General features: G+C 39.9%; 3 protein-coding genes across 5 annotated transcripts in view; 1 reads left to right on the top strand and 2 right to left on the bottom strand.

Annotated features, from left to right (window-relative positions):
- Positions 1 to 4,172: 4,172 nt before the first annotated feature.
- On the bottom strand, positions 4,173 to 7,659 carry urod (uroporphyrinogen decarboxylase). Its single transcript, XM_088397262.1, has 10 exons — positions 7,479 to 7,659; positions 6,777 to 6,889; positions 6,611 to 6,690; positions 6,430 to 6,492; positions 6,169 to 6,366; positions 5,931 to 6,092; positions 5,598 to 5,732; positions 5,330 to 5,430; positions 4,542 to 4,608; positions 4,173 to 4,439 (listed from the first exon to the last, which is right to left on the bottom strand). The coding sequence occupies exons 1-10, from the start codon at positions 7,499 to 7,501 to the stop codon at positions 4,275 to 4,277; spliced, it is 1,107 nt and encodes a 368-aa protein (XP_088253388.1). The 5' UTR covers positions 7,502 to 7,659; the 3' UTR covers positions 4,173 to 4,274.
- Positions 7,660 to 8,165: 506 nt separating this feature from the next.
- The window catches only part of ctnnd2b (catenin (cadherin-associated protein), delta 2b), an 81,933-nt gene continuing 77,496 nt past the window's right edge, over positions 8,166 to 12,602 (top strand). For both annotated transcript variants that reach the window (XM_088395811.1, XM_088395810.1), the window contains exon 1: positions 8,166 to 8,323. The gene's annotated coding sequence lies outside the window, so the exon portion shown is untranslated. The remainder of the gene's footprint in view (positions 8,324 to 12,602) is intronic.
- Positions 8,761 to 12,062, bottom strand: LOC148387638 (cAMP-dependent protein kinase inhibitor alpha-like). 2 transcript variants are annotated; one of them, XM_088397481.1, is made up of 4 exons: positions 11,952 to 12,062; positions 11,740 to 11,827; positions 10,783 to 10,973; positions 8,761 to 10,619 (listed from the first exon to the last, which is right to left on the bottom strand). In XM_088397481.1, the coding sequence occupies exons 3-4, from the start codon at positions 10,943 to 10,945 to the stop codon at positions 10,546 to 10,548; spliced, it is 237 nt and encodes a 78-aa protein (XP_088253607.1). In that variant the 5' UTR covers positions 10,946 to 10,973; positions 11,740 to 11,827; positions 11,952 to 12,062; the 3' UTR covers positions 8,761 to 10,545. The 2 variants fall into 2 exon arrangements, with proteins under 2 accessions (XP_088253607.1, XP_088253608.1); XM_088397482.1 differs by having other exon boundaries at positions 11,740 to 11,994.

Raw genomic sequence — 12,602 nt, 5'->3', positions numbered from 1 at the left:
CACAGACTTATTTTGTTTTAGATGACATCGACTTGCAGAGGCTGATTTTTATTCTTGAATAAAATTCAGAATGTATGTTTTGAAAATGCGGCAAGAAACTAGGGAAGGAATCTTTGCAAGCTCGACTAAAAAGGCAAACTTCAGAGAAATTCGCACCAAAATTTGACTTTGAGGCAAATGTGCTAGCATTCCACTGTGCTATTTGTCAAAAATCGAAAGTGTTTTGGCTATTAAAGATTCCGGCAGAATGATAAGAGAACATAATTTCCTTTCAATTCTAGGAGATTTTGCATAAAGACTGTGTTCAACTTTGAAAGGTTCACTATGAGAAAACGACATGACTTCATTAGTTCTCCACATTGTTGGCTCTAAGAACACAGCATCCACGTGGGATGCTGATTAAAAAAAATGAGTGCGGAAACAAGGCACAAATTGCAAAATGTGTATCTTATAAATGTGTGGTTTGAGATCATTTTGCAAAATGTGTATCTTATAAATGACTGTGGTTTGACTTCACAGTTTCCAGCTGTGTTTGAACGGAATCTTCATGCACAGTGAAGGCAATTAGTTTTCGATGGGAAGAACATGTTCTGCAGCACTGACACTTTTGGCATTGCAATAAACATTAATGGTGTCAGTGTGTGTGGCCAACTTTGGTTTTTGGTTTTTTTTTTTTTTTTTTTAGTTCCTGTCACTCGTCTGAAAGTTAACTCTCTACACTGGTAGATCACGAGTGAATTAATGATTCCTTGGATTTGCTCCATGTGGCTGAGTGTCTGTCTCAGAACTGTTGCGATTGTTTAGAACAAAAACTGTCATAAGGGAAATAAACGCTCACATCTGTTGTCCTTAGCAAACCTTTGCCAAGAGGCTTTTTGATTTTCATTTATGCAAATTTAATGCAGTTTATTTCTGGTCCCACACATCAATCCGGACACACTCTTGATCTTGCCATGTCTTATTGTCTACCCGGCTGTATTGTTGAAGATGTGACTCAGATGATATGACTGTTTTATCTCTACCATGTAATATTACTAGACAGTGTGCTCCCACACAAAGCTGAAAAATAGATTTTTTTTCTCTCATTTTGTTTTCTTTTGTCACAAACTTATGGTAATGAAAATCTTGGTGGGCTCCAATCTGGCTTTAAACCCCTTCACAGTACCAAAGATGCACTTTTATGATTGATTGATTGATTGATTGCTCTAAACTAAGCTAGCCAGCTCAGTTTAGAGCTCTTGATCACCATCTTCAAGGTGGTCTGAGAGGTTCTCCACTCAGTTCCACACTATGCAGCCCTACTTCTACCCTCGAAAAGCTTCAACTGTGTTAATTCCAAATATTTCACCCTTCATAGCAACCAGATTAGGACTAAATGAAGCATGTTGAGGCTGATGCACTTTCATCAATCTTTCACTCATTTATCTCTAATCAGAATGGTTTTCTTCTCGTCCTCCTTCAATGCCCCTTTTTCATTCATTACAGATTTTTGCAGAGCCATAAAAGTAGACAATCAGGCCATCAAGATGCGGTAAGTGCACACTCTGTGTGTGTGTGTGTGTGTGTGTGGAGTAAATTCATCACAATGTGCATGTGCAGAACTAGATTGATTGGGGCATGGAATATGGGGAAAATTTATATTAATTATCTACAAAAAATGTCGATGTGATTGCTTACATGCACACACAAACTCTCCCCTCCAAATTATAAAAGAACAACTACAAAAGTTTTTAAAAGCTTTGTTCTACCTTAACCTCCTGGGCTTAGAGACATGCATTCATTAATGTCATTATAACCGGGATGCAAAGTAGACATGCTGTCTCCCATTGTGCAATTTTAAACACTTCCCAATTGTCTTCATTAAAGTTCTCCATAAAAATACACAAAGGATAAAGAATTACAGGAAAATGGATCCCCACTGTCATGTCACACCAAAATGAGAAATCAAATCTTTTTTGCCATCACTGGCTAATGTTGCTTCACAGCAAACCTCATTGAGCAATCCCCATACCGATTAGATCACATTTTCACTTATGGAGGCAGCACTTCCAACACAAAGCTGTCAAATTACACATTGTGTGTGCACGTGGGTGGATGCGTGTGTGTTTGGGGGTGGTTGCTGATAAAACACCGATAGTGTCCATCTATAGAACATGATGTACAGCCTGCTGTCTCTTCAGGCAGATTGGATTCTCGGGGCGATGGGGCCTGGCCCTCCCTCAAATGTGTACATTAGTGTACACATAACCACACATCATTCGAACCAGATGTCATTGTATTGTAGTATTTGTGGTAATTATGAACAGAAGAGTCCAAACGGGCAAGCACCAATACATACTGGAGATAGTATGAACACACTGTGTACAAATTATTCTCCGGGCCTTTGAAGGCGACCTGCATGTAGAAATTGATTTTCATTTCTAAAGAGCAGCAATTCATTGTTAAACGTGTCTCTTTTCCACACACACTTTGTTCCCTGCTGACCCACTGACACACACACACCCCCAAGCTGTTTCTCTCTCTTACCTGACAATCAGCCACAGTTTTTGTCCGAGTGTCTCTGCTATAACACAAAAGCGGCCACAACAAAAGCCAGTGTGTGTGATGTGCTTATGGTACTCAAGCGACACAAAAGCAAGCGATGAAAGGCCACCTTCATTTAAGCAAGAATCACTTCTCCATCCACATGGTGATGAATTCAGATGCTTTAATCTGTGTGTTTTTCATCTATCTGTATTGTATACACTTGTTCATGATGGTTAAACCCACAAATAAGTATTTTGTCCACCCATCATTCCATGACCCCCCCCCCCCCAACAAAAGCACAAATATTTAATGTCTATTTTTCATCGATATGGCGGTAGTGGACTGCAAACAGTGCAGGAAGGAATTGGCACATTCATACATCCATACAAAAAATTACACTGGAAGAAAAGAATTCCTTCAGTCTTAAAATACAATTCCCATGAGTATTTGGAGTTTGCATTCCAACACAACAACAACTGGAAACAACAACCGGATTTAATGGAATCTGCTTATGTGGTGGTGTTATCAGCTGCTGCCTCGCTGAGAAAAAAAACACTATTTGGGATTATGTGATCTTGTTTTGTAATTCCTCCTGTAAAACACCTCGCTCCATTCTGATTACATTGATATTTCATTCACATTTTTTTTTCAAGCATCCTTTGTTTGGCCCATCCATCCATCCATCCATCCATCCATCCATCCATCCATCCATCCATCCATCCATCCATCCATCCATCCATCCATCCATCCATCCATCCATCCATCCATCCATCCATCCATCCATCCATCCATCCATCCATCCATCCATCCATCCATCCATCCATCCATCCATCCATCCATCCATCCATCCATCCATCCATCCATCCATCCATCCATCCATCCATCCATCCATCCATCCATCCATCCATCCATCCATCCATCCATCCCCCCCCCCCCCACCTACACACACACACACACACCGCCCATCACCCCATAAAACTGATTCTACAATTCCCCTCTTGGAACTATTTGGCCAACCCTGCATTTTACACCAAAGCTGCTTTTAAGATGATGCGCTTTGATTGAATCTGTTACAGCTTAAAGCTTTATCTCCGCTTGTATTTCTGCAGCTCTTAAGAGTACTTGGAAGTTGTACCATTGCACCATTAATAGTAATGTCATGTCTTTCAGTATGAATGTGTTTGTCATGTACATATACTTGCGGGAATGGGGTCATTCCCATTGAAAATCCCAAAACATAATCCACTCCCACCGGATTGATACATTTGAGATTAATAGAGAATCTTTCCTTAGAAAGCCATTTGTTGATACTTAAAAGCTACGTTGAGTGGAGTGATTTTATGTACATATTATGTACAAGGACAGAGATTGCTTGTTTTTGAGAAGTGCATAATGTTCAAGTGGTTAGACAAAGTGTTTTTATGTTTTCTCCTTCAAACACCCCCAATATATAGTTTTAAGAGTCATGAAAGTTTTTATAGTGTACACTGTCCAAACTACTGAGGCAATAAAAATAATGGCTTTAAATCCCAAATAGTACATATATTTGAAAAACCTTATATATGACGCTACAGGTTTACAATTGATTGTTTAATTTCAAATCCATTGAAGGGAAATTCAATGAAACTGTCAAGTCGCATGACCAATTGAAATACAATCACCATTTCCCTGTTTATTTACTTAGGATTCTTACAAAAGAACATTAATCCAACATTTTACATTCTTGATGATCTTTTTCCAATCCCTGTCTACATTTGTTTGACCATTTGTTTTGAGTGCTGATGCACAGCCTCCACGAAAGCGCCCACATTCTCTGGATCCATATCAGGATAAAGACCGTGGCCCAGATTGGCGATATAGCCTCTGGTGCCGAAACCTTCCAGCATGAGCTTCACAATTTCTGAAATGCGTTCCTGTAAAAAAAGCATGGGGGGTGGGGTTATTTAATATTCCTCACACACATGCACCCACAAAAGAGCATGCAAACCTGTTCCAAAGGCGGGTTTGTTTCTTACCTTGGGAGCATAAAGCGCACATGGGTCCATGTTTCCCTGAAGGCTAACTTTTCCTCCTGTCCGCTCACTGAATTGGAAAAAGGACACACACACACGTGCACACACACACGCTTAGTGTACCTCATTCAAATGCAAATATATCCGACGTTTCAGAGTATTCAACCAAATCTTCTCTTACTTACAAAAGCATCTTTTTAAAGGGGACATATTTGGGATTTTTTTTTCTTTTGCGCCACCCTGGTCGTCATGGTAACAAGATAAATCTCAGTCCCTATAGCACTCCTCTGCATGTTTTGAGAAACTCCCCTTCTTTGTATGACCCATGCAATGTTCCAAGTAACTTGTGTCATACATTTTAAAAACAACTGCCTACTTTTCTACCTGACCTTTCAAAGTGAGAAACTTGTGCTTTCAAAGTTGTGAAACTCTTGGCTGACGTTTACAAGGAAGGAACTGAAGAGGTGCTTAAGGTTTGAAACCTTCAAATGCTCTCGAATGATGTCTGGCTTGCCATTATGTTGAACAAAAATTGTGTGAAACTGTCTTGAGTTTATCGTTTTTTTTCACTGCATTTTTTCCCCTTCCCATTTAGAGAGTGAACCAACACTATTGGACTTCTTTTCCCAAGTCGTTTGCGTCAAAATACACGTGTGCGTACCTGGTACCTCGCTTGCAGAATGTAATCTGTCCCATTGGAACACTCGAACGAGCTCTTATCACTTGCACATGCTCAGTGTAAAATATCTACGTATGCCCGTATCCTGTGTGCATGCGTGTGTGTGTTTTACCGTGCTGAGCGTGGGTCAATGGTCCAGTCAAGCCCGACCACTTCGTAATGAGACTGAGACAGAGATTCGAGAGCGTAATGTGCGTCCTTCGCAAAAACGATCTGTTCATACACACATGCACACACAGAGTAAGTACTGATGAATTTTGAGAAACATGAAGGCAACTTATTGGTGCAGTGCTGCCATCTACTGGCTAAGAAAAGTAATTACATAGGTAAATGAAGTCTCTGGAAATAGTGTGTGCGTGCATGTGTTTTTTCTCTCTTACCATGGGAACTTCCTGTCGCGCCTCCTTGAGTTTCTCTTTGACGCGGCGAGCAATGTCATGAAGATAAGGCAGCGAGAACGTTTGAAACTCCACCGGCCCCAAGATGCCGGCGTGGGATTCGAACACCTGCAGAGCCTGGACAATGAGAGGTGAGACTTTTTAATACAATCAAAATATTTTGATGCAGTACAGTCGTGTCGTACACTAAAGAATAAAACAGTATATTATGTCGTCGAAGCCCATTTGTTTACTGACCACACTACAAATTATATTTTGGGACGATTTGATATTTCCCATTGAGAATCATCATATTGTATCTGTAGGAAGTCTGACCTGGGCTCCAGCTGCAACCTGACCCAGCAGATATTCGACTATGACATCCGTGAGCATCTTCAGCAGCATGTGGCTGGCCTCAGGATGTTGGTACAGCCAACGCTTTGCCTTTGAGTGAGTATTGGAACCGCCGCCTTCTATCATATAAGACATGAGCGTCCACTGTTAAGGGAATGCAAATGGTTAAGGAGCGAAATGGACAAAATTCAACACTTCCAGATTGCTCTCAGAACCTCACCGGCGCTCCGGTGAATCCTATAAGGGGCACTTTGCCTTCAATCTTGTGTCTGGTCAGCGAGATGGCTTGGAAAACGTAACCCAGTTCTTTGGCTACGTCCACTTTCACACGCAGACGCTGCAAGTCTTCTGGCTCCTTCAGGGGCTCTGGGAATGTAGGACCTTTACCTGGCACCATCTGGACATCCATACCCAGTGCCTGAAGGGAGAAAAGAAAAAATCATGATCAACAATCAAATCTACAGTATTGGTTAAAGCTCACCTGTGGCACAACGAGGATGTCCGAAAAGATGATTGCAGCGTCGAATGGAAAACGCCTCAGCGGCTAAAACAGAGAAAAGTGAAAACAATCACATTTAAATGATAACAATATAATGATATCAAAAGTATAATATGAATTTGTGAAACTTGAAAGCTGTCATGTCATAAAGCAAACCTCATACCTGCAACGTAAGCTCGCAGCAGGCCTCTGGCGAGCGGCATGTTTCAAAAAAGTCCTTCCCTGCCCTGAACTCGCGAAACTCTGCACATGTGACAAGATGTTATTAATCCTGGACAGTTAACCAGTTGTCTGGTTAGTTTAAAGGACCAGCAAAGAGCTCCCAGTACCTGGTAAGTATCTTCCAGCCTGTCTCATGCACCAGACGGGGACATGCTCGGTTTGTTCACCTCGAGCTGCTCGTAGGAATGTGTCATTCTGGAGTTGAGGAAAGTCTTTAGGGCTAGAGGGAACATAAGAATGTGTCAGGTACAAAACATATAAATAGCATAAATTGTTTTTTTTACCAATATGAGGATTTTTAGCCAGTCTGTTAATGTCTGCCAGTGAAGTTCTGTTATCTAAACTATGCTGTCCCACTCCCCAGTGGTGGCAAGGTCAGATAAGACCAGGGTGCATCTTATCACCTCCTAGCACCATTGAGACAGTTGAATAAAAGGCAGTGTAATATAAAGAATCCCCAAATCCCACATTTAAATTAAATATGAGAAACCATGCTATTATATTGCATTGCTGTCACCTGTTTTGTGGCCAAATATGTTTGAGACAATACACAATAAGAATATACAGTTCTCTAATTACACTGATAACTACAATTATTACAAGGTTAAAGACACATTTGAAAAATATAATCATTGGCAATAAATGGCACCTACAACTCTAAATGTTAATACTTTTGACAATCTTTTCAAATATAGACCTGCCAAGTCATGCTTTCATAACGATGAGAGAGGACTTGTTTTCATAACAGCTAATGTAACAGGCTAGTAGTACTACTGTAGTAACAGTACAATACCAAGAGGACTACTCACAGTATGAGTTCACCCTTGCTCATGTCGGCCAAGCTGTGGAACAGACAAGCTTTTTGTTTTGGAAGACGTCTGCTGAGACATGCACCACCTCTACTAACACTTTTACTCGGGCAGACTCTCGTAGTAACTGTCACTCGCAGGGCGCGGCCATCTTGGACTCACGTGACGACAACAAAACCTTCCAAAATTTCAAAATAAAAGAAGTTATTTCAAAATGTCTAAATGTATTTGAATTTCTTGTTTTTCTCCCACATTCCAAACACACTCATTTTAGAATAATTTCAAGAGTCTAAAATTGAGTATGGATGTATATGCCCTGTGAACTGCAACACACCAACCTCCATTTTTTTTTTATTTGTAATTGGAGGTCTAGTAATTACTAATTAAGTATGGGTCATTGGTCGCGCCTCATTTTACATAATTCTGCTACCCAAGACAAAAAGCAGACAAATCACCGGATCACAAATTTGATGGATCAATAAATACAGCAAAATGCCCAAATTCTGACCCGCGGGCCAAATCCGGACAGTGTCGAAATTTAGACCGCCCCAAAGTCAAATTAATAATATATCAAAAATCAATTATATGCAGCCCACTGGGACTGGAGCAGGGACCTGTACGCCACAGAACTGAAGCGCGTACGAACGGGAACGCGCACATGAGCGAGCGCTCATGAGCAAGCGCGTTCTTACCTGTCCCTTCCCACTTCACGCGCACACAGGTGTCCGTTTGCAAGATGATCAGTGACCCAAACATTTCCTCATTGAAATCTCTGCACGCCAAGGATGAAGAGGACGCTAAAATCAGAGACGCTGCACAGGGAAAAGCCAAATAACGGACTACTGGTGAGAGCGCTGTTTACTTACTACTAACGACAGTAATGCACGTCCGCGCCGCACACTCATATTGATCCCAGTTAAAGTTAAAAAAATAAAACTGAGATTTATTTAATCTGGATTAAAAATCTGGTAATACAATTGACAATAAATTCTAATTTGCAATTACCTATTTGCAGACAGCAAAGGATATAGTTACATATTTAATTAATTTACAATAGTAATGGTTCGAGGAATGGTTTGAATGGTTGGCCCCATTTTCATCTCACCAAATCTGGCCCTCTTTGCAAAAAGTTTGGACACCACTGACCTACATAATGCAGAGGACAAATTTTACTATGTCATTAATGAATATAAAATGGAATTATTTGCAATTAGCTGTATTTTAGTAGCCATGATTTTAATACTGTATCAAATGTATTGATGGGAAGCAACACAGTCAACCGTCAAAGCCATCAGTCATTTATTTTACTTTGGCACGAGGAGTAGAAAAAAGGTCACAGACAGTACACAGTTAAGACATTTATCAAACTCATGCACCTCACATTCCTACAAGCTGATTAATAAATAGTTGGATTTACACAGTGTCGTCACTATGGTCACATGGTAGTTCACAAATAACCTGATTGGAGGAGTGTCATATAAACGTATACATGTTCACACAAAGAGGAAAGTATAGTTTGTAAACCTGGACAGTAAACACACTTTTGAATCTAACACTTTCAAAACTGCTTTACATGCACAATGCTTTTTTTTTTTTTAGTCGATTATGGGATGTATCCATTACCACGCATAGTCATCAGTGTGCCTCTGTGTAAGAATTGACACTTTAACCAAACTTGGCATACTCACTGGAAGCTCCACACAATATTGCATAATTATCTACATGGAAAAATAATAGGTCCGTGTTTTGAGAAATGCACTTATTTCAGTGTTTGCCAAAAGTTAGAAGAGACAATTGATACTGTTGTCTGTGGTAAAAAGGCAAGAAGCCAACAATTAATTTTGTATAATAATATACAGTATTTATATTTCATGGTCCACGTATACTATTTGGGTGTAAAATGAAAATAAATAGTATAAAACACACACAAAACCTTTGGAGAGATAGGTGTAAATTACAAGTTACAAGCAAACAGCTAAAGCGCAAACATTTTAAGTGGAGTGAAAAATAAATTAGGTTTAACTAGCTACTGACTGGACTGTATTTACCTCACAGATCCGATGGTATCAACATTTCCATAAGTGGTGGCAAGTGAGAAGGTTCGTTAAGGTTGTGTGTAATAAGTGAGAAATGTGAGCACAGTTCGGTGGCATCTGGTCCAACATAGTACACCATCAAAATTTGTGATTAAATACGTAGCAGTGATTCTCAATGATGTACTCGTGGTGCGTGGGCTCCCTCTAGTGGTACGCAAAAGAATCACTGCCTAAATATAGTACAGTTGCATTTCGTTATTTAGTGCAATACATTTGCATGACAATTTCAAGACACATTTGACACATTTAACAGTTTTCTATATGATCTTGGCTTTTCTTTGGGATGTGATGTGTTTCACTTGAGATGATTTATATTTTAAATGGTTCGAGTGTTATTTGATGACATAAATGAGACTATATGACAGCTCAATTTAGTCTCATAAAAATGGACAAGTATTCAAAGCCCAATGTTTCTTTGCGGTGTTTCCGGTCCTGCTTACAGCCAGTCTAATTTTCTCTACAGTAGTGTCCATTTCAAGGAAGCACGAGCCATTAACTGGCAATATAATCCCCATCTGCATCGCTACCTCTATACACATGCTAGCTCCACTGCGACCCATTACATTAGCACGTCTCAGTGGGCTCACAAATTGCTTGCACAACAACAAAAGTAACAGAGATTCTCTTTTCCATTCACCCCCATCAGTGTTTTTAGCACTGCACCTAATTCATTAAATGATGGGGGGGAATAAGCATTTGCACACCAACTTCATCTCATTTCACTTGAACTCTAAAGCACACACCTCAAGGTCTGTAGTTAACGTGCACAGAAGACTTGAGAGCAAAGTGCAAATTCCAGTTCATTGCCTCCGTACTGGACTTTAGAGTTTAGACTGACTTGCTACTAACTAGTCTCAGTCGATAATGCAAAGGCATCAATATTCGGTTAACCTCCAGCTACCTGTCAGGCGTGAAGAAAACATTTGGAACCAACAGGGCCAGGAATCAATCCAGCAATCTTCTGCGTCCAGTTAGCTGTTCTTCTGCGCCGCCTCTCTTTGAGCCGAGGAGGATGAGCTTTGAGTGTCATCGGAGTCATTTGCATCTGAGAGTAGAGGAAGTTGTTTGATTATTATCTCGGTCTAAATCAAAATGTATATTCAAAAGGCAGCAGTTTCATGTGAATTTGATCTGTAGTCCTAATTCTCAGTATTAGGATTAAATTGGCAGTTGAAATGCGAATAGTACAATAGCTAATGGTAGTTTACCTCCCCCTCCTGCATTAATGTGAAGCTGGGATAGGGACAGAGTAAGAGAGAGCTCTCGGCCTTCAGGGTCAGTGGGACTCTGCAGGATGTCATGCAGGGCGTTCCTACGCCCAGTCCTGCCAGATGCAATGAAGTCGGCGTACGTGACTTCAACATCAGACATCGCGTAATCATCATTCAGACAGCAACACCTACAAGGAAAGCGGTTGTGCGGTGATTCCATACAGGCAATTTTGATATTCAATAGATGTTCACCTCAAATGGTTACCAGCATTGTGACTTTCTGAACATTTTTTTTATATATATATAAAACATCAGATACTGTACCTTAAAGTCTAAAGCGCAGGTGTCAAACTCAAGGCCCACATTTGATGTGACCCGCGAAGACAAATAGTGCATCAAATTCGTGTCATTACTAGAATTGCAAATTGTCTTCACTTTTAATATCTTTTTTTTTAAAATATTTGACCAGTTTTTACTCATCTGATTTGAAAGAGTTATTTGTCAATTTGTTTTGTAGCTTTTACTGTATATAATATGAGGTGCTCGTATATTTATTTATATTTATATAAGCTATGATTACAATGCGGCCCGTGAAAAAAATCAGTTTGACACCCCTGGTCTAAAGCATAAACCTTTCAAAGACAAAAAAAAAAATTCTGAGCATATCTACATATCGAACCATAGCAAAAGAACAATTCTTTGCTCCAAGTTGAGTTAATTAGTCTCTGGTAGAATGCTAAAACTAGTGCACTATAGGTATGAATGTTTGTCAAATAATTTCATCAAATGTGCTGAAAACTGAACTGGTCCTGCGTGGTTGTGATTTACAGCAGCTCTTATTTTATTCATGCGCTGTCTAAAGCGTGAGTTCATCCGAGTGCATTTTAATAACACTCCCAATGCACCATGACGTCATCTTATTGTGTCCCATGCAATCTCTCATTACTCACTTACCTTGAGACTCGCAACACCTCAGTAGCACAGTAAGAGGGTGAATTCAGTGGATGAGCAGCACCACAGGCCCGACATCATGTGCAAACGTCTAGAAATACAAAAAGGAAAAAACACTGCATTCAACCAACATCCAAAGGGATATAATATCTACATTTAACTGTAACTATACAAACGCCTGGAAAAAAGGAAATCACAACAACAAAATATTAAACCTATTAGCTCCAGAAGATGATGCTTGCAAAGTAGCCAGTCCACGGTCTTTGCGTTTTCCTCCTTCTTAGCCAATGAGCTGCCCGTACGCCGAATCTGAGCGCTGATTGGATGACCTGCACAAAGATGAGAGGAGGCTCGGAGAAAAGACTGACGCTGCATTCAGTGTACCCTCGTATAAAAAAAATCGATTTAAAAACAAAGTCGGATAGAAACCAGAGGAAGATTACAACGATTTACGCGAATGATTAATGTAATAACTTGGACAATCAAATAATCTACGGCGCTGTATGTCGCGATTGTAAAATACATTACAAAACCACAAGACGGAACTGTTGTGAATGACTAAATTACCACACTAGCTGCAAATCAGGGGGAAAAATAGGATTCAAAATCAAAAGCTGAAACATCTATTACACTAAAATAGTGCACCAGTGACACAAAAATGTGCTCTTAAATAGACAGAGGTAGACTTTTCATTCAAAAGTCGAGAGGTTTATCATATATATACTGTAAAAGCAGTGGCGTCATATACAATATGCAATTAGCGTTGACATTAATGTATAAATAACCAAATAGAAATGTTTAAACCTTTTTTTTATTTTTTAATCTTCAAACAGCCATGTTTCCATCTCCCACAATGAACAAAAAGT

Source organism: Syngnathus floridae, chromosome 14 (assembly GCF_059516105.1).
Source record: "Syngnathus floridae isolate MCC-2025c chromosome 14, RoL_Sflo_1.0, whole genome shotgun sequence".
NCBI lineage: Eukaryota > Metazoa > Chordata > Actinopteri > Syngnathiformes > Syngnathidae > Syngnathus > Syngnathus floridae.
This window is presented reverse-complemented; position numbering and strand designations above follow the sequence as displayed.